Consider the following 22,727-nt stretch of genomic DNA (forward strand, 5'->3'; position numbering starts at 1 on the left):
ATATTGACGTGGGACAAGCACGTTATGCTCATCACTAGTAGAGATTGCTGTTCCTACACCATCTTAGGAAACTCAACACCTCAGGATGTATCTTGATGGATTTTTACTCAGCTGTCATTGAGAGTATTGAGATTTGCCTCCTTACAAGCAGCCACAAAACAAAGAAGCCCAATAAGTCCCATTTTTAAAAAAGATTGCCGAACAGCAATGTGCAGGAAAAAAGCAAATTGTGCAAAAATAGAAATAAACAAATAGCATTCAGAATTGAAGTTCACGAATGTGAGTCCACAGCCTTGACCAATCATCACTACAGCCAATCCAGAAGCCCATTAGCTGCAGGCCACAGCCTCAATTCTGCGCAGAGAAGAGTACACCTCGTGGAGCAGCAAGCTCTGTTTCCGACACCTTGAACTTTTCGATCTGGCCTGACACTTAAATTGTTCAAACTCCAGATTGTTCCTTGCCTTTGGCCCAGGCCCCACCGCTCAGTTTGGCCTGCATCTAACCTTTCTACTTCGGTCCAGCACTTAAATCAATCAAGCCTCGGGTCTCTCCTCGCTCTTGGGCCCATGCCCTGTCGCTTCAATTTTGCCTTATTTCACCTCCACTTGCCTCGCCTCAGTTCTGCTGCATTGAATTGCCTCCAAGTCCGCTCCATTATGTCCAAACATTGACTCATTCCCAACTACCGGGCCCGTTCATGCCAAGCCGCAACCATCCTGTACCCTCAAGACTTCATTTCACACCATAAGAATCACACAAACCACACAGAAATCACAAAAGCACATCACACAAACCAATCTTCCATCCGTGGACTCACTTTACACCGCACGCTGTCAGAGCAGTGCTGCCAGGATAATCAAGGACACGACCCACCCAGCCAACACACTTTTTGTCCCTCTTCCCTCCAGGAGAAGGCTCAGGAGCTTGAAGACTCGTATGGCCAGATTTGGGAACAGCTTCTCTCCAACTGTGATAAGACTGCTGAACGGATCCTGACCCGGATCAGGGCCGTACCTTCCAAATATCCGGACCTGCCTCTCCATTTTTTTGCGCTACCTTACTTTCCATTTTCTACTTTCTATTTATGAATTATAATTAAAATTTTTAATATCTACTGCCGATTTGTACTCCAGGGAGCGCAAAGCGCAGAATCAAATATCTCTGTGATGATTGTATGCTCTGGTATCAATTGTTTGGCGACAATAAAATAAAGTAAAAATGCCAGGTTGTACAGGCTGTTCAAAAGCTCAACTCCAAAAGGGAAATTAGATGCTATTGATTGCAGTGATTGTATTCGAGAAAAAGGGTGATTAATTCAGTAATTTATAGTTTTGTTTGCTACCAACAAGTAGTCACTGTGTTTCACCAGATTATTCATGTTTGTTTATTCATCAGATTTTCTTTTCATTCTAAGTACCATTAGTTTTCCTCTTGCCTTCTAAATGAGGATCTGCATTGCAATAAAACTTTTTCAGTTGCATTTAAGTGTAAATATTTTGATATGCCAGCAATATTTTAATATTGTGACATTCATAATAATCACTTCTCATTCCTTTTCAGCAACCATTATTATTTAACTTCATGGGCACTTGGACATATCTTTAAGCTTGGAATAACAAAAATTGCTGTGCTGCAATGTTTTTCTGAGCAATAATATATTTAATTTGTAGTTATTTAATGTTTGAGTTGATTAATACTCTTAATATTTTATATGCATTTGATAGCATCATAATTTATCTCAGAAAAATAGAGCCTTCAATGTCATCATAACCTTACTTTTATTTACAGGAATAAGTGATGTCATACCATCTACAAGTTTGCCACCACTTGTTGAAGGTCAGATTCAATGTTTCCTAAGGATAACAATCAGCAAAATTGTGTGGTTCATTCCCAAGCCTCTAGTTGCCCCTCTTGTTAGACTGCGTTGGTGGGGTGAAACTTCCAATGGCACTTTGTTTCACCCAAGGGATTCTTCACATGCTGAACCTAAATCTGTGAAAACCACTGCTCGATATGCTGTTCATTGTGGACCAAAGCAGTTTACTTCTTACCTTGAAGGTCAGTTGCAAACCTTAATCTCTAAATTCCATTATGTTTGTCCTATTCAAATAAATTTTGTGTTGAGTTTAATAACACTATGCTGAAATAATATATAACTTCATCAGATCTAGTTATGAATGGTGATGTGCAATTAAACAGCTTGTGGGAAGAAGACTCTTCAAAAGATCCTTATTCTTAGTATGGTAGAGCCCAACATGTGAATGTACTTCCACTAGTGTTTAACCCAAGTATTGTCCTTAGTGATCTGTTTTTGATTCCTCTCAATTTTGCACCATCACAGAAGCCAATATGTTTGATTCAGTCCTCATGAATCGTGAAACGGCTTAGAGCACTGGATATAATAAAAGCTGTGGGACCAGATAGCATGACAGTTGTACTACTGAAAGCTTGCATTCTATGCTTTTAGACAAGCTGTTCCAGTACAGTACCCCCATACTGGTATCTTCTGGGTGGCACACAGGTTGCTTCACTACTCCACTGGTTCATATTCGAACCTGATCTCTGGTGCTGAATGTGTGGACTTGTATATTCTATGTAAATGTGATTTTCACTTTTTCCTCCCATCTATCAAAGACTTGCGAGTTGGCAGATTAATTGACCACTGTAAAATTCCTTGTCCTTCAACACGAGTTGATAGACGTGAGAGAAATAGTATGTTGCAATCAATTAAGTGGGGAAGTGGGAAGATGAAATTCTTCTGCGAGCTGATGGGGCAAATTGTCTCTTTCTAAGTTATACCGCAATGTTAAGAGAGTGAATACCTGATCATGAAAATTCCTGGCCCTTTATTGAGGTTGGGTCTAAATCCTGGATTTCCCTACCCAACAGCACTAAGGGAGTACTTGCACCAAAAGAAAAGCAGTGATTCAATAAGGTAGCTCACAAGCTACCTTCTCAAGAACAATTGGACAGGGTAATGCTGCCAGCAATGCCCAAATCCCAAAAATATTTTAAAAAATATACTTTGCTATGTCATGTCCACAAAAAGGGAGAACAAATCTAATCTAGGTAATTACTTTCCAATCAGTCTAATCTGTCAAAGTGATGGAAGATGTCATGAACAATGGTAGTATCTGTTCACTGAAGCCTGGTTTGAGCTTCGCCAAGAGCATTCAACTCCAAATGTCATCTAACCCTTGATCCAAACATGGATTGAAAAGCTAAATTGTCAGGTGAGATGAAAGCCCTTAACATTGGCAGCATTTGACTGAGTTTGAATAGGGAAACTTGGTAAAAGTAGAGTCAGTGGACAACAAAGGGAAAACAGTCTGGTGGTTGGAATAGTACTGTGCGCAAAGGATAACTGTGGAGGTTGTTGGAGTCAATTATTCCAATTCAAGGACACTGTAGAAGTTCCTCGGGCTAGAATCTTAGAATTATCTTCAGCTACTTCACTAATAAACTTCCTTTCATGAAAAGGACAGGAATGGAGATAGAGCAGATAATTTCACAGCCTTCATTACAAACATAACTTCTGGATTAATTGTTATGTATTTATTTATTTGGAGATCCAGCCCAATGAATTGCACCACCCAGCAACCCACTTATTTGACACTAGCCTAATCACAGGACAATTTACAATGACCAACTAACCTAACCAGTATGTCTTTGGACTGTGGGAGGAAACTGGTGCACCTGGAGGAAACCCATGTGATTCACGGGGAGAACGTGCAAGCTCCTTACAGATGGTGCTGGAATTGAACTCTGAGCTCCAGAACACTTCAAGATCATGCTAACCGCTAAGCTACTGTGGCACCTAATTTAATTAAACAATTCATGCTTGCGTGTTGGAAGACCCAGTCTTTATTAGGCCATGGATAGTTAGATAGATAGATAGATATACTTTATTAATCCCGAGGGAAATTTGGTTTCGTTACAGCCGCACCAACCAAGAATAGAGCGTAAATATAGCAATACAAAAACCACCAACAATCAAACAACAAAATGCAAGCTATGCCAGATGGAAAATAAGTCCAGGACTAGTCTATTGGCTCAGAGTGTCTGACCCTCCATGGGAGGAGCTGCACGTTCGATGGCCACAGGCAGGAACGACCTCCCGTGCCGCCAAGTGTTGTGTCACGGTGGAATGTGGCCGAAGTCCCACAGTAAAAAGTTCAATATCCAGTCTGCAAACACATTCGTCGATCATAATATGCCTCGGATTGCACCATCTGTTTTTAACCAGATCAGTAAGCACCCAACTCCTTTATGCTTACCACTCTCAGTGCACTTCCGGTCAGCCGGAACGGTATTACCCACCGAACTCCTCTTCTCCGTAAGTCTCTGTTGTCTCGACCCAGTCCTCTTTCCTCGACTTTGTGATTCCCCTCTGCATCTTCTGTGTGTTTTCCTCCGGATTTCAGCGGGGGTGTCCGCCGCTCTGCTCCCTAAACCGGCCGGCATTAGCTGGTCCCTGGAATACACAATGCGACCTTGCTTCTGTCCCGCGTGTCGGGATGTAACCATTTCCAGCGCTAAAAAATACCCAAATAAAACTCTCTCTACCAGCATGTTAGAGAGGGTGCAGCTTCGACGTGTTACTGTGAGAAAAAAAAACAAAAATAACGTAAATTAAAAATAAGAAGAAGAAAGTAAGAATAGATTGAAACGGCTGTACCAGGCTGCATGCACGACTGGCGCATGCACACTAAAAATGTTAATGTGGCAAATAGAATTTTTGCCATAATCTGCAAGGCAATTACCATTTCTGACAAGAGACAGGCCATCTATCCGTTACCATGAGAGGCCTCCACTATCATTTTCCTAAGGGTGATCTGTGAGTAGCCATATTAATACCACACTTACCAGAGCAAGTCATCTTGCAGCATCTAACCTGCAAACATCCTTAAATGACCTTCCACCATTTACAAAGCTGAAGGTAGAAGAAAGATGAAATATTTTGTGTTTACCTGGATACGTGTAGCTGCAACAATGTTATTAAAGAATCTTAACACAACACAGTTCACTTGATTGGTACCACATCCATCATCCTGTACGTTCATTCCCTCCACCACCAGTAGCCATAGTATGTACCATCAATAAGGTACTCACCTAGGCTACTCTGACAGCACCAACCAAACCCATAATTTAGATAGCACTTCCTAAATTTAGGACATCTGCCATCAGGAAGGACCCTGATTTGGAAATGTATCTTCATTCCTTCAGCAGAAGAACTACAGTAATTCAAGAAGGTGGCTCACACTTCCTTCTCAAAGGCATTTAGGATGTGCAATAAACTTCAGTCTTGCCAACCCTGCTCAGATCCTGAAGATGAATAAATAAAATAAGAAGACATACTAGCATAATTGCAAACTAAACTGAACTTCATTTAAAAAAATAGTTTGAAATAGATGGGCAATCATATACTTAGGTCATTTCCTGATTGGATAAGTGAACAGTTTAGTAAGGAATATAAATGGATTCAGAATAAATTCAATATATTCTGAGGTGAGAATGATGAGAGGAATGGACACAGTTTGTCAGATGAAATTAATGTATAACAAAGTACCATTTAATGCAAACCAATAGCTATTATAAGTTTTTCTTTTTCATTTTATATGAGGGGAGGGGATTGATGTCTTCCTTTCAACTACTTTAATGGTTTTCTGTATTCTATGGCTACCCAGAGAAGACAAACTTCAGAGTTTTATTTTGCATACATACTTTGATAATAAACTGAACCTTTGAACCACCTGAGAAAGTTAATGTACTTATCAAATTTATTGCAATTAAAAAATTCATTTCTGGAATATGGTTATTGTTGGCAATAACTCAAGCTAGTTTTAGACTTACATGCTGCTGTGTTCAATTTTTTAACATGATAGATATGGGTGTGCTGATATTGGATGTGATGACAAAGGCTGACCATCTTCCCATTGGTCGAGTTCAAATAAATGGAATATCACAGCTGTCACCCACCTATGACATTAGTGGATGTTTCACAGTTTTTTCACCCACCTCGGAGAAACTTGGAGAACTACAGGTTAGAAATGTTATCCTCGGTATTTTTGATTAGAAAATATATAAAATTTTACTAACCAAAATTGTTTGGAACTTAGTTGGCGTAGGCCAAAGCAAATAATATTTTGTAATAATTTTGTTTCATTAAAGAAATAACCAGCAAGCTGCAGAAATCACTAATTGTTATTGTGGTGCATTAGAGCTTCCCATATTATTCCACTGAATGAATGACCAGTTGTTGATAGAGTAAGTCGAAAATTTGAGCAATGCATCTAAACATTGACAGTTTCATATCCATGTGAAAACATGAGCATATTTCCTGTGAGATGTCATTTTGTCTATTTGAGCTCTGCTGTAGGTATTTTGTGGCATTTTGGCTTGGGTTGTTTTTGTCCCAGATGGATGGTGAGAAGAGGAGAAAGAAGACTGAGGAGATATTGAAGTTTTAATCAAGTTATATATAGGGTGCCCTTTCTGCTGCTACCACTAACAATGAACATAAATTAATATATATTTACATACTATTTGCATATTTTCTACTCTTAAATTGATAAAGTATAAATTAGATCAAAGAATTGTACATCAAGCAAAGGGCAACTCATTGTTCATTGAGAAGATTGTGGATTTTAATCCTCAAACTAAAAGGGGGAGCTGCTGAGAATATCAATGAATAAAAATGCAATTTGATTGATTTAATCACTGAATCATGGCTGTTGATTTTATCCTTTGATGGAATAAACTTATTTTTTGTCTGATTCAATGTAAGTAATGTATGTTAGAGTATATGTGTTAATCATAGATATCTTTGCTGTTTTGTGAACAAAGTCAATTAATTTGTAGAAGAAAAATGAACTGCTATAGTATTACATGCATCATTATTGTCTCATCTATGGTTAAGTCCTTCAGTATTGTATTTAAATGTGAATTAATAAACAAACACTCTTTTGTTGCCATCATAACATTGAGCGTGCTTGGGTTTGCTTGGCTGTGGGTATTTCCATTCCAGGTGATTGGTGAAAGTAGGAGAAAGGAAGTTGAAATTTTGACATTTTTATCAGGATATTTAAGATTATGAGAGGCTTAAGCAGAAGGGCCAACTTTCAGAGAAATGAATAATGAGTGTAGATTTCAGGTTAATTGATGGTAGAGCAGAGTTGGAACTTGTTTCCTGAAAGTGCAGGTGTAAAAGTGCAAAAGCAAAATAATGATTCTGGAAGAGAGGTCTAGATGAGCAGTAGGATGGGCTGAATGGGTTAATTCTGCTCCTATGTCTTTTGGTCTTAGGATGTCATAACCAAGAAGGTTGCAAGTAGAATTCTGGGATGTCCAAACATGATACAATGAGGAACCTGTGCTGTAAATATCTGTTTCTTCATAATGCAGTTAGAACTCTGTGTGGTTTTCAGATTTGATCACCAGTATGATAAAGGGAAATTAGACTGGTGAAAGAGAAATTAGGCAGGAGGGAGTGTCTCTGGTTCATTTGGTTGCATCCATCCTCGAGTCAAAAGGTCATGGGTTCAGAATTTATGGATGTGACATGAGCACAAATATTATATTGCTCGGGAAGTACTCCACTGGTAAGAGGATTTTGGGCTGAGGTGTCAACACAAATCTCCTTCATCTCTATCAAGTGGAGATGAACCCATGCACTATCATGATAGTGTTGAAGCTCTCCATGGTCACTTGAATTGGTCATTTTAGAACAAAGTACTTACTCCTTTTCATACTTTGGTTTGTGGTTTCCTTTTTCAAAAAAAACATTTCACGAGCTGCATAATGTGAGATTGTGAAAGACTAAAGTGTTCATGTCTGTTTTAGCACATACCATGTTGTTTCATCTCTTAATATATGTAACTAACTGTTATATGTTACTGATGCTGATCATTTAAGTTTATTTATGTTATTGGCATGGTTTCAAGGTATCACTTGCTCTGGAATCTCTACCTGATACTTTTGTTAGTGGCAGTTCTTTTCCAACCACTGTCACGAGTGTGGATGGTGGAGTGTCCATCCAAAGTCCTGCAGCAGCGCATGCTTCAAGAACTGGATCTTTAGAAAATCTTGCTCCTCGTAAATTGTCATTAAGCAGCTTAAGTGGAAAGGAGTCTCTGTCAAGTAGTGCTTCAAATACTCCCAGGTAATAGCAGCAAAACAAATCTTCAGTTTTGTTTTAAATGAAAGTTTAAATAGTGACATTATACTTCAAGATTATATGCATTACAAATAAAGTGGACCAACGTGCCTTTTCCTATGTTCACAGTAGCTTGTATTTCTATAGTAATTTTAGCACTGAGAAAGGATTCTTACTGCTCTTCAATTCTTTAAAATAGAAGTAGATAGGACTGGAATGTGATTATAGAATAGTAAGTAGGAGAAGCATGTTAAACAAAGGGATTCAACAACAGAAAGCCATGATGACTGAAGAACCCTACAGCTCCCTACAGTCATCTAGGCTTCATTGTGAAAGAAGTGAGCTAAATTGAGGAGGTGTGGATGTATTTGAGGAAGGCAGGAAAAATTGGTAGAAACTTTACAAAGGACAGTGGAAGTCAATGGAAACTTGAGTGTTAGTAATTACAGAAGAACATCATGAAAAGAATCTGTGGAAAATAATGTAATCATTACTATCTTTGTAGATAATTAAGAATCCCTGCATTTGGGACACAATTTATAAGCAAACCAAAGAGGAAAATTGATTTTTCACTTTTTTTGTGATGTTTCTCTTGTCCATCCTTCAGAGGAAAAGATCATTTGTACTTCCAGGAAAATGCAAAAAGTCCCACAAAGACAAATATTTCTGAAAGTAATCAACTGCTGAATTCTGCTTCTTTGGCACCCACAAAGACCTCTGACACTGAAAACAAAAGTACGGAGAAACGTGTACTGTCAGCAGAAAGCCATAATACTAAAAATCTAATTTCAGGTAGGTTACGAATTTGAATTCTTATTCAGTCACAACCCAGAACATATTGTGTACTTTATTTGCCGCAGTGTCTGCACTCTTTTACATTTCTTTCTGACCTGTTCTTGTGTTTGGAAATATGAGAGTTCTAGGCTACTGACTTATTTTTCATTTTAGGCATTCCACAACCCAACTAAATGATACTCTTTCATGTTTCCAACAATTGATTCTTCTGAAATCAAGCAATAATTCTTAAAGATTTTGTTTGTAACTTGATCTGAAATTGGTTTTTTAGAACAAATTTGTTGTTACGCTTATATTTTGCATGAATTTAATCCAACAAATGATATACCTGGAAAATTAAATAGGGGTAATCACTTGGTAGGGCATGTTAGAATGCTGATGAACAGAGAGACCTAAAGGTCCAAGTCTGATCCCCTGTCAGTGACAATATTGGACACTAGGCCAGTGAATGCGGCATGTGGCATACTTGCCTTCACAGGCCAGTGATATTATGTTGCGATTTACAAAAAAAAAGATTACACTGCTGTTTCTTCTTTTCATATTTTGGTTTGTGGTTTCCCTTAAAAAATTATTTCATTGGCTGCATAATGTGAAAATGTGAAAGACTAAAGTGTACATGCCTGTTAAAGAAATTACTCAAATACACCACTGGGACATTTTGGGCTTTGAAGTAAAGAGAGCTTGATTCACGACTAGACAGCCCAGTGACCGTTGGGGCACCCTTCGAGAGAAAGGTAGTGCAGTCTTGACCATAATGTCCACCTTCTCTTTCCATGCGGCATAATTAGGCTGTCCATATTTTTTTACCCTAATGCTTGATAGAAGATACGAAGCAGTAGCACCAAAGCCTCCAGGATGCTGATTTTTCTTGATGATGTGGTTGGCACTCTCCTAAAGGGACATGATAGCCCTGCTCTTTTGCTGTGGTTGGTGCTGCTGCGAGGCTGGCCGTGTGCATGCGTCATGGTGTCGCGTCGTGGTTTCCATTAAAGCTGGAATCGGCTCAGGTTGTGGAAAGCGGGGCCTGTTGATTGATGAGTGAGCAATTTTATATGAATATATAACCTTGAACTTTGTGTGCATTCTGTAAGTTAGCGCATTTTAAGTCGACTTAGTCAAAAAAAGTGCTGCTGTAATGCACTGTTTGGGCTAATTGGAGGTCACAAACAGACAAACAGAGCATGAAAATTTTAGTAGTATATAGATATCATGGGGGGTGGAACTGCTGACAGTGGGTTTCGAACTCCAAATAATACAGAGAGCATGGCTCCTTTTATACATGTATCAAACTATTGCAAAAGCAAACTCTGTCGATTCCCTTGTGAATTACAGAAGATAAGCTAGCTTCACATGCAGTTTTCTTGTGATAAGTTATACCCTTAGCAACAGCCAAACTTAAAAAAAAGTCAGTCCTGTGTTTGTCCCATTTGCCCATTTTGTATCATGTGTGTTTGATTGTGCTGAAGAAAGTGCAGAGGGAATTCTATTGGATGTTACCTGGATGGAGAACTTCAGATATAGGGAGAAATGGGATAGGCTAGGCTTATTTTCCAGAGCAAATAGGGCTGAAGGTTGACCTGATAGATGAATACAGGTTTCCCCCCACCATCCGAAGGTAGAGCGTTCCTATGAAATGGTTCGTAAGCCGGAATGTCGTAAAGTGAAGAAGCAATTACCATTTATTTATATGGGAAAAATTTGTGAGCATTCGCAGACCCAAAAAATAACCTACCAAATCATGCCAAATAACACATGAAACCTAAAATAACAGTAACATATAGTAAAAGCAAGAATGATATGATAAATACACAGCCTATATAAAGTAGAAATACTATCTACAATCATTGCTGCACTGTCCACTGTAGCGAAAATCTCACGCAAGCGCTCTTGGCAGGAACACTCTCTCCAGTAACCTTTAAGCTATGAAGCTGCCAAATCATACCAAATAACACATAAAAATACGCAGCCTATATGAAATAGAAATAATATATGTACAGTGTAGTATGTCTTACCGGAATTGGGAAGACAGCACTGAGCACACTGGTGATGGTGTGTTAGGCTGAGTCATTGGAGGTTGGGATGATGCAGTGGTCTCCAACCTCCGGGCCGCAGACCGATACCGATCCGCGAAGAATGCAGTGGTGCAGCAGTAGCCGGGACGCACCCAGCACATCTTTAAGAAAAAAGCCGAAATAAACAAGTTAATTAATTAGGTGCCGCCCAGCACGTAGATGTCAGCCCAGATCAGAGGCGATGCAATAATAATATAGCCCAAGTCCTTGAGTGTCATGTCCTGTAGATTGATGGTACATAGGCTGTTCTCAGCACGCACAAGCCAGCCGCAGTCCGATCATCACGTGCATGTACAGCTGGAGCTTGAAGTTTGTGCAATCTTCTAAACTTATTTGAATGTAGTCTTAAATGCATAGTTTATAATATGTAAATTTGTTCTAAAGAGTATTACAAATTTGGTTGTGGTGAAACTTAATGGATAAACCTTTTGAAAGGTTATAGTCTAGGATTATTCTCACCGATGATTTGGAATTCAATAACTGAACCATTTTAACTTAACAAATAGAAATTTGTTGAAGGAAAATTTGACTGGCAGCCAACTGGTTCCAGAAGTCAAAATACTACCACCGGTGTTCAAATCAAACCAGGTCACTCCGGGAAACATTTCTTGCACGTGCTTCTTTCAGAATGCCCCCTAATATACTTGCTACCTTCTTAATATTTTGAGTACTGTGTCTAGCTATCATTAAAGTGTTAAAAACGATGATGGTGAAACTATTGAGGAAAGCTGCTGTGTTTTGAGTCTAGGTTCTTTTACTTGTATAACATTGTCAAAACTAGTCTTTTCACTCAGTACCTTTAAATTAAAGCTTCGTTGTAAATTCATTATTATAGTAGTGAGAATTCTTGTACTTATTCATTCATTCAATATATTTCTTTTTTGGCAGTTCTTCTAGACCGAGGTAGCAAACTACGAAATGCGATGGTAATTTCTGCAATGAAGACTGCTCCGAACGGTGGATCTGGATTAGTGGACATTTCTTCCTCAACTCATTGTCAGTCTATTGATGTACCAAAATGGAAGTAAGCATAATCAAACTCTCAGTGGTCACCAAGACATTTTGTGCCATAATGAATGTAATTGAATTTTAAACTAATGTGATGTGCATTGAAAAAACAACTTCCTTATGAATTAAGTGTTTTCCTGTCATATCTGTGATAAAACTATCCACTATTGAAAGGAATCTTTTGAGGCAAAGCCCCAGTGGTTATTGTATTATTCTCTTTTAAAGCAGAATTAGATTGATATGAAGCATAACCTGGATTTTTCCTTATTGTTTCCTGCCACTCTTTTTTCTGCATGTGCTATCTCAGCCCAGCCTCAGTCTTTCCAAGGATGGGAAAAAAAACCTGTGATAATTCACCCAGATGTTACAGTTCATGTTTGATGAGGGTTATATCTTTGTTAGGATATGCTGTCAACGTGTTTTGTAATATTTGCATTTTAACAGGTGTCCTGAATGAGGTGAATGAATGAATGGAAATGTTGATTTGAATGATTTTGTTTTCCTTCTTAGCTTTCAATCAGAATCAGGTTTAATATCACAAGCATATGTCATAAAATTTTGTTTTAAGGCAGCAGTACATCGCAATAAAAGAATAAAATATATACAATTAAATTAAGTGGTGCAAAAAGAGAGAAACAAAGTGAGGTAGTGTTCATGGATTCGCTGTACATTCAGAAATCTAATGGTGGAGGGGAAGAAGCTTTTCCAGGATCACTCTGTGTCTTCGGACTCCTGTGCCTCCTCCTTGATGGTAGTAATGGAAGTTGGCATGTCCAGGGTGATGGGGGTCCTTAATGATGGATGCCACCTTCTTGAGGCATCACCTTTGGAAGGCGTTCTCGATGCTGTGTAGGCTCATGCCTGTGATGAAGCTGGCTGAGTTTATAACTTGCTGCAGCGTCTTCTGATCCCACGCAGTGACCCCTCCATAGCAGATGGTGAAGCAACCATTTTTCCACCGTACATCGTTATAAGCTTACAAGTGTCTTTGGTTACATGCCAAGTCTCCTTAAACTCTGAATGAAATATATCCACTGTCGTGCCTTCTTTGTAAGTGCATCAATATGTTGGGCCCAGAACAGATCTTCAGTATGTTGATACCCAGGAACTTCAAACCTTGACCATAGCTAATCCCTTGATGAGGGATGATGATGTGTGTTCTCTTGACTTCTTCTTTCTGAAGTCCACAATGAATTCCTTGGTCTTACTGATGTTGAGAGCAGCTTTGTTGTTTCGACACCACTCAGTAAGCTGATCTATCTTGCTCCTGTACGCTTCTTTGTCATCATCTGAAATTCTACGAACAGTAGTTGTTTCACTGGTAAATTTATAAATGGCATTTAAGTTGTGCCTAGCAACACAGTTGTGGATGTAGAGAGAGTAGAGCAGTGAGCTTAGCATGTGTCCCTGAGTTGCGCCAGGATTGATTGTCAGCGAGGATAGATGTTAATTCTGATCCACATATTCCAATCAGAACTAATACCAGCACTAATAAAGTAGATATAATTTCTCCCGTCAAGCTCTGAAGGCGACTCTCTCCGCCATGAGGAGGTACTTGGTGTCCCTATCCCAGACCCTTCCACACCTTCGGGACACTTTCTTCGCCGTCTGTAATGGTCCTACCCGTTATTTCATCCTCCGTCGGATTCACACCTGCAATCGCCGTTTTTTTGACTTTGTCATGTTAGGCAAAGATTGCAAGATCCTACATCTACGGACTCCAGAGCCTGCCGGCCCCGACGCTAGCAGGCATGAACTTCAGATTGCGGCTCCTGCCATTGATCTCGCCGGCTCCAACACCTCAGGGCATATTCAAAACCTGGACTCCAGCAACGACCATGAACACCTTCACAGCGATTGCGCAACTTCCAACTGCGACGCCAGCCTTGAACTCCAGGCCGGGTCTTCAAGTGCTGCTGTTGTGACTCCCGTCTCCCCTTCCCCCACCGCCACTCCGCAGCCCCATCTTCCTCAGATCCCACCGTCAACTCCTGGGCCCTCAGAGGCTCCATCTTCCTCTCACTCCAACCCTCCCCTCTCCATTGACACCCCCAGCCTCCCCCCTCCCCCCTCTGATCCCAGCTCTCATCCGTGCCGGGTCTTTACCATCCCCTCCGACCTTCAACTGTCGGAGGCAGAATGCTCTGTTCTCAGTAAGGGCCTCGCGTTTGTCCCCCTTCGCCCACACCTCAGCGAGTTCCGTGTTCGCCACGATACGGAACTTTTCTTCCGCTATCTCCGTCTCCGAGCCTACTTCTTCGGCAAGGACTCTTCCACCCCCACCGATGACCCCTTCTCCCGTCTTCAACCCTCCTCTTCTTCATGGACACCCCGCTCTGGTCTTCTGCCTGCTCTGGATCTCTTTATCGCTAACTGCCGACGGGACATCAACCGTCTCGACTTCACCGCACCTTGTCCCCATTCCAACCTCACTCCTTCGGAACGCTCTGCTCTCCACTCCCTCCGCACTAATCCTAACCTTATTATTAAACCCGCCAATAAAGGGGGTTGCTGTTGTAGTCTGGCGTACTGACCTCTACCTTGCCGAGGCACAGCGACAACTCGCGGATACCTCCTCTTATTTACCCCTCGATCGTGACCCCACTAAAGAGCACCAGGCCATTGTCTCCCACACCATCACCGACTTTATCCGCTCAGGGGATCTCCCATCCACTGCTACCAACCTTATAGTTCCCACACCCCGTACTTCCCGTTTCTACCTCCTACCCAAGATCCACAAACCTGCCTGTCCTGGCCGACCTATTGTCTCAGCTTGCTCCTGCCCCACCGAACTCATTTTTGCATACCTCGACACTGTTTTATCACCCCTTGTTCAATCCCTTCCTACCTATGTTCATGACACTTCTCACGCTCTTAAACTTTTCGATGATTTTAAGTTCCCTGGCCCCCACTGCTTTATTTTCACCATGGATGTCCAGTCCTTATATACTTCCATCCCCCATCAGGAAGGTCTCAAAGCTCTACGCTTCTTTTTGGATTCCAGACCTAATCAGTTCCCCTCTACCACCACTCTGCTCCGTCTAGCGGAATTAGTCCTTACTCTTAATAATTTCTCCTTTGGCTCCTCCCACTTCCTCCAAACTAAAGGTGTAGCTATGGGCACCCGTATGGGCCCTAGCTATGCCTGCCTTTTTGTTGGGTTTGTGGAACAATCTATGTTCCGTGCCTATTCTGGTATCTGTCCCCCACTTTTCCTTCGCTACATCGACGACTGCATTGGCGCTGCTTCCTGCACGCATGCAGAACTCGTTGACTTTATTAACTTTGCCTCCAACTTTCACCCTGCCCTCAAGTTTACCTGGTCCATTTCCGACACCTCCCTCCCCTTTCTAGATCTTTCTGTCTCTGTCTCTGGAGACAGCTTATCCACTGATGTCTACTATAAGCCTACTGACTCTCACAGCTATCTGGACTATTCCTCTTCTCACCCTGTCTCTTGCAAAAACGCCATCCCCTTCTCGCAATTCCTCCGTCTCCGCCGCATCTGCTCTCAGGATGAGGCTTTTCATTCTAGGACGAGGGAGATGTCTTCCTTTTTTAAAGAAAGGGTCTTCCCTTCCTCCATTATCAACTCTGCTCTTAAACGCATCTCCCCCATTTCACATACATCTGCTCTCACTCCATCCTCCCGCCACCCCACTAGGAATAGGGTTCCCCTGGTCCTCACCTACCACCCCACCAGCCTCCGGGTCCGACATATTCTCCGTAACTTCCGCCACCTCCAACGGGATCCCACCACTAAGCACATCTTTCCCTCCCCCCCCCCCGCATTCCGCAGGGATCGCTCCCTACACAACTCTCTTGTCCATTCGTCCCCCCCATCCCTCCCCACTGATCTCCCTCCTGGCACTTATCCGTGTAAGTGGAACAAGTGCTACACATGCCCTTACACTTCCTCCCTTACCACCATTCAGAGCCCCAAGCAGTCCTTCCAGGTGAGGCAACACTTCACCTGTGAGTCGACTGGGGTGATATACTGCGTCCGGTGCTCCCGATGTGGCCTTTTATATATTGACGAGACCCGACGCAGACTGGGAGACCGCTTTGCTGAACATCTACGCTCTGTCCGCCAGAGAAAGCAGGATCTCCCAGTGGCCACACATTTTAATTCCACATTCCATTCCCATTCTGACATGTCTATCCACGGCCTCCTCTACTGTAAAGATGAAGCCACACTCAGGTTGGAGGAACAACACCTTATATTCCATCTGGGTAGCCTCCAACCTGATGGCATGAACATCGACTTCTCTAACTTCCGCTAAGGCCCCACCTCCCCCTCGTACCCCATCTGTTACTCATTTTTATGCACACATTCTTTCTCTCACTCTCCTTTTTCTCCCTCTGTCCCTCCTCTGGGTCCCCTCCCGCTCCTTGTCTTTCTTCCCAGACCTCCTGTCCCATGATCCTCTCATATCCCCTTTTGCCTATCACCTGTCCAGCTCTTGGCTCTATCCCTCCCCCTCCTGTCTTCTCCTATCATTTTGGATCTCCCCCTCCCCCTCCAACTTTCAAATCCCTTACTCACTCTTCCTTCAGTTAGTCTTGACGAAGGGTCTCGGCCTGAAACGTCGACTGCACCTCTTCCTACAGATGCTGCTTGGCCTGCTGCGTTCACCAGCAACTTTGATGTGTGTTGCTAGATATAATTTCTAACAGCTTCAAGAAAGTTGATCCACTGTGAGTTTTAACACCAATGTGCTTGGAAGGATGAAAATGTTTAACTGCTATCTACTCTAGAATCAAGTATCTTAAAAAATAGGAACAGGACTAGGCTATTTGGCCTCTTGAGCCCACTATGCTATTCAGAATGATCGTAGCTATTCATCAGATTTTAGTAGTCTGTTAGTCTTCCTTGATCTCTTTAGATATTAGTAGTAACTCTATTAACTAACTTTGTGGTACAGAATACCACAGAGTTACCTTACTCTGCTTGAAGAAATTTCTCCTCATCAGTACCTGTATCATTGAACTGCGATCCCTGATTCTGCACCTCCAACACCAGGAAACATCTTTTGTGCTTTTAGTTTGTCTGATCCCCATTGTGTTTTATAAGCTTCAATGTAATTTCCCTCGTTCTTCTGAACTCCAGCAAATATAAGGTCAATCATCTTCTTGCATCAGTCCCGCCATCCTTGGAATCCGCCTGGTAATCTCCGCTGCGCTCCCTCCGTAGCAAGAATGTTCATCTGATAAAGAGACCATAACTGCACTAAGTACTTGAGAGATAGTCTTGGCAAGGTCCTGTACAATTGTAGTAAGATGTTGCTGTTTCTTCACTGCGCTCCTCTTATAGGAAGGCCAATAGACTATTTGCCTTTTAACTGTCCGTTATACCTGCATGCTTATTTTCATCAACTAAAGCACAATGATAACTAGTCTTGCTACCTCTCCCCCTTTCTACTCACCATTCAGTCTGTTTTGCTATGTTTGCCATCAGCATGGATTTAAAAATTCAACAAATATTAAAACCTAAAAGATAAGCTTCAATGTGTGCAATAGATCACCTTGAGAACCAGAGAGGATGTTGTAAGGATAATTTGATTAAAATCTGCAAGGCTTTACTAACTGGGGGAATTTATTTTAATATTCTGTGCTATAATACTCTATAAGCTTTACAAAATTCTGTCTGTTTTAATAATGTATATACAATAATGCTATTTTCATGAAACTGATGATTAAGTGTACAACTTACACAATAACTTTTAGATTTTTGAATTTAATTACCACCTTCCCATTTCCTGAAACCATAGAAACCATAGAAACTACAGCACAGAAACAGGCCCTTTGGCCCTTCTTGGCTGTGCTGAACCATTTTCTGCCTAGTCCCTCTGACCTGCACATGGACCATATCTCTCCATACACCTCCCATCCATGTATCTGTCCAATTTATTCTTAAATGTTAAAAAAGAACCCGCATTTACCACCTCGTCTGGCAGCTCATTCCATACTCCCACCACTCTCTGGGTGAAGAAGCCCCCCCTAATGTTCCCTTTAAACTTTTCCCCCCTCACCCTTAACCCATGTCCTCTGGTTTTTTTCTCCCCTTGCCTCAGTGGAAAAAGCCTGCTTGCATTCACTCTATCTATACCCATCATAATTTTATATACCTCTATCAAATCTCCCCTTATTCTTCTACGCTCCAGGGAATAAAGTCCTAACCTATTCAACCTTTCTCTGTAACTGAGTTTCTCGAGTCCCGGCAACATCCTTGTAAACCTTCTCTGCACTCTTTCAACCTTATTTATATCCTCCCTGTAATTTGGTGACCAGAACTGAACACAGTACTCCAGATTCGGCCTCACCAATGCCTTATACAACCTCATCATAACATTCCAGCTCTTATACTCAATACTTCGATTAATAAAGGCCAATGTACCAAAAGCTCTCTTTACGACCCTATCTACCTGTGACGACACTTTTAGGGAATTTTGTATCTGTATTCCCAGATCCCTCTGTTCCACTGCACTCCTCAGTCCCTGTATGTTCTACGTTGGTTTGTCCTTCCAACGTGCAATACCTCACACTTGTCAGTATTAAACTCCTGCCATTTTTCAGCCCATTTTTCCAGCTGGTCCAAGTCCCTCTGCAGGCTCTGAAAACCTTCCTCACTGTCTACTACACCTCCAATCTTTGTATCATCAGCAAACTTGCTGATCCAATTTACCACATTGTCATCCAGATCATTGATATAGATGACAAATAACAATGGACCCAGCACTGATCCCTGTGGCACACCACTAGTCACAGGCCTCCACTCAGAGAAGCAATTCTCTACCACCACTCTCTGGCTTCTTCCATCGAGCCAATGTCTAATCCAATTTACCACCTCTCCATGTATACCTAGCGACTGAATTTTCCTAACTAACCTCCCATGTGGAACCTTTTTTGTTTTTTGGATGTGAATAACAGTGAGAGTCAGTAGCCTCACTATTGATTTATCAGTAAATTGCGGCCTAATTTTAACTGTACCTATGATTTTAATGCCTGTGCTTGATACTATAAAGAGAAAATCCTGGAATACACAGGTTTATCAGTTTTTGATGAGCAGAATATGTTAACTGCGTAATTAAAGTTCTGTACCTGGAAGATTTTTTAAAACTCTTAATAAACCTGTCTCTAAATGCCTATTAGAATTGATATACTGCAGATCAGTACAAATGAAGAAGTGAGGAAAAAATTGATGTGCAACTTTACTTGAAATGAAATGTCAGTTTGAATTGAAATTATTTCTCCGAGTGCCCATTTTCCTTAAAAATAATTGTTTTGTATTTTCAGTTATCCAGTTATAGTGTTAGACTTCTGTAGGTAGTTGTGCTTTCATACAAACAGGGAAGAAAAATGATGCTCTATTGTTCAGCATTTATTCCAGTATACTATTGCTCATTTCCTTTCATTAAGGACTGTATAGGAATTGATCATTTTGAATTAGTTTGATTGTAATTTCAATAGAAAGCCAGTCTTCATTTTAATCTTGTTACTAAATAAAATGTGATGAATTTTGAGCAAATAGTATTTTAATGTTAGCTCTTAAAATGATGAATAAGTCCCTTTCTGGACATACTCATAACAGACGATCTCACCTGGTCCCTCAACACCACCTCTTTGGTCAAGAAACCACAGCAGCGTCTCCACTTTCTCAGGAAGTTAAGGTGAGCGAGGCTTCCCACCCCACTATTCTAACCACTTTGTATAGGAGCACCATCAAGAGTGTCCTGACCAGCTGCCTCACCGTCTGGTACAGCAATTGCAAGGCATCTGACTACAAGTCCCTACAAAAGGTTGTGAGGAGTGCCGAGAGGTTCATCTCTTCCATCCATCAGAGATATTTATCAGGAGCACTGCTTACAGAGAATCCTTAGTATTGTCAGTGATTCCTCTCATCTGTCCAACAATCTCCTTGCCCCCCTCTCCCCCCCCCCCACACCATCAAGTGGGAGATATTGTAGTATTAGGACAAGAGCTGTCAGGATGAGAAACAGCTTTCTACCCCAGACCGTAAGACTACTGAACTCCCAGCCACCACCCAGATCTCATCGTATATGAAGTGCTAGTAGTGTTAAACTGTTTACTTTTTAACTTGTGTCCTAAACGTCCCTTATTATTTGTTAATTGTGTTAATATTACTTTATGTGTTGTGTGTATGGGTGTCAGAACAGTTAGTGGAGAGGTTGTGGAGGCCTCAGACGAAGTTAGGAATCAAAGGATTAAGCATGGTGTTGCTAGTGTCCTGAGTTGCATATATTTCAATGCAAGAAGTATCGTAGGAAAGGTGGATGATAGTGCTGAAGATGAGGTAGCTGGTTTACAAACAGAGGCATCATGTAGTGAGGAGAGGCTGTTGATAGGGCAAAATTGTAGTCAACAGGGGGAGTTGCAACATAAAGGACAGACAAAATTGAAGGGTAAATACAGAACTGAAGGTGTTATATTTGAATGCATGCAGCATGCTGACTAAGGTAGATGAACTAGTAGCACAGTTGCAGAGTGACATGTATGATGCTGTAAGGATCACTGAATCATGGCTGAAAGAAGATTATAGCTGGGAGCTTAATGTATTGAAAAGACAGGCAGAAAGGCAGAGTGGGCAGCATTGCTGTGTTGGTAAAAATGAAAACAAATCATTAGAAAGAGGTGACAAAGGGTTGGAAGTTGTTGAATCATTGTGGATAGAGCTAAGGAACTGCAAGGGTCGTAAGAGTGAAAAGACTGATAGGAGTAGTAAGTATGTGGTCTATAAATTACAATAAATTACTATGTTACAATAGTCATGGGGGATTTCAACATGCAGGTAGATTGGGAAATCAGGTCGGTACTGGATTCCGGGGGGCGGGGGGTGGGGGATGTTTCCAGAATGCCTGTGAGATGGCTTTTTAGACCAGTTCGTGGTTGAGCCCGCTAGGGGACAGCTGTTCCAGATTGGGTGTTGTACAATGAATGAGAATTGATTAAAGAGGTGAAAATGATCATAATATGATCAAATTCACCCTTAGGGGAAAGTGATCATGATATGATTGAATTCACCCTGAAACTTGAGAAGCAGAACATAAAAGCCAAAGGGAGGGCAAATAATAGAGCAAAAATTAGTAGAAAATTAGAGGATTGAGAAGCTTTTAAAAACCAACAGAAGGTAACTTAAAAGTCATTAAGAAAATGAATATGGAATGCTAGCCAATAATATTAATAATAATAATAATAATATTAAAGGGGATGCCAGAAGTTTCTTCAGATACACAAAGTGTAAAGAGAGGCGAGAGTGGTTATTGGACTGCTGGAAAACGATAATGGAGAGGTAGTAATGGGAGACAAGAAAATGGCGGATGAGCTGAATAAGTATTTTGCATCAGTCTTCACTGTGGAAGACACTAGCAGTATGGTGGAAGTTACAGGTGTCAGGGGTCATGAAGTGTGTGAAGTTACCATTACTAGAGAGAAGGTTCTTGGAAACTGAAAGCTCTGAAAGTAAATAAGTCATCTGCACCAGATAGTGTACACCCCAGGGTTCTGAAAGAGATGGTGGAAGCATTAGTAATGATCTTTCAAGAATCACTGGATTCTGTTATGCTTCCAGAGAACTGGAAATTGCAAATGTCACACCTCTTTTCAAGAAGGGAGAGAGGCAGAAGTAAGGAAACTATAAGCCAGTTAGTCTGACCTCAATGGTTGGGAAGATGTTGGAGTGGATTATGAGGATGAGGTCTCAGGTACTTGGAGGCACATGATAAAATAGGTCGTAGTCAGCATGGTTTCCTCAAGGGAAAATCTTGCATGACAGATCTATTGGAATTCTTTGAAGAAATATCAAACAGGATAGACAGAGATGAATTGGTTGATGTTGTGTACTTGGATTTTCAGAAGGCCTTTGACAGGGTGCCACACATGAGGCTGCTTTACAAGCTATTAACACATGGTATTACGGGAAAGATTCTAGCATGGATAAAGCAATGGCTGATTGTCAGAAGACAAAGAGTGGGAATAAAGGGAGCCTTTTCTGGTTGGCTGCTGGTGACTTCTGAGGTTCCACAGGGGTCTGTGGGGGATCAGTTCTTTTTACATTATGTGTCAATGATTTGAATGATGGAATTGATGCCTTTGTTGCAAAATTGCAGATGATATGAAGATATGTGGAAGGGTAGGTAGTTTTGAGGAAGTAGAGAGGCTGCAGAAGAATTTAGATTAAGAGCATGGGCAAAGATGCAGATAGAATGCAGTCTGAAAATGTATGGTCATGCACTTTGGCAGAAGAAATGAAAGGGTTGACTATTTCCTAGATGGAGGAAAATACAGAATACTTGGGAGTCCTTGTGCAGGATTCCCTAAATGTTAATTCGCAGGTTAAGTCTGTGTTGAGGAAGGCAAATGCAATGTTCGCATTCATTTCAAAAGGACTAGAATATAAAAACAGGGATGTAATGTTGAGACTTTATAAAGCACTCGTGAGGCTCACTTGGAGTATTGTTAGCAGTTTTGGGCCACTTAGAAAGGATATGCTGAAACTGGTGAGTGTTCAATGGAGGTTCACGAAAATGATTCCAGGATTGAATGGCTTGTCATATGAAGAGTATTTGACGGCTCTGGGTCTGTATTCACTAGTAATCAGAAGAATCAGGGATGACCTCATTGAAACCTATCGAATGGTGAATGGCCTTGATAGAGTGGATGTAGAGAAGGTGTTT

General features: G+C 41.2%; 1 protein-coding gene across 3 annotated transcripts in view; it reads left to right on the forward strand.

Moving 5' to 3' along the window:
• c2cd3 (C2 domain containing 3 centriole elongation regulator) overlaps positions 1-22,727 on the forward strand; it is a 165,806-nt gene that overhangs the window by 7,623 nt on the left and 135,456 nt on the right. For all 3 annotated transcript variants that reach the window (XM_072262790.1, XM_072262791.1, XM_072262792.1), the window contains exons 2-6: positions 1,792-2,061; positions 5,889-6,046; positions 7,947-8,164; positions 8,766-8,950; positions 11,914-12,049. In XM_072262790.1, coding sequence (XP_072118891.1) covers positions 1,792-2,061; positions 5,889-6,046; positions 7,947-8,164; positions 8,766-8,950; positions 11,914-12,049 — 967 coding nt within the window. The remainder of the gene's footprint in view (positions 1-1,791; positions 2,062-5,888; positions 6,047-7,946; positions 8,165-8,765; positions 8,951-11,913; positions 12,050-22,727) is intronic.

The sequence above is a fragment of the Mobula birostris genome, chromosome 7, assembly GCF_030028105.1.
Source record: "Mobula birostris isolate sMobBir1 chromosome 7, sMobBir1.hap1, whole genome shotgun sequence".
In the NCBI taxonomy this organism is placed as follows: domain Eukaryota; kingdom Metazoa; phylum Chordata; class Chondrichthyes; order Myliobatiformes; family Myliobatidae; genus Mobula; species Mobula birostris.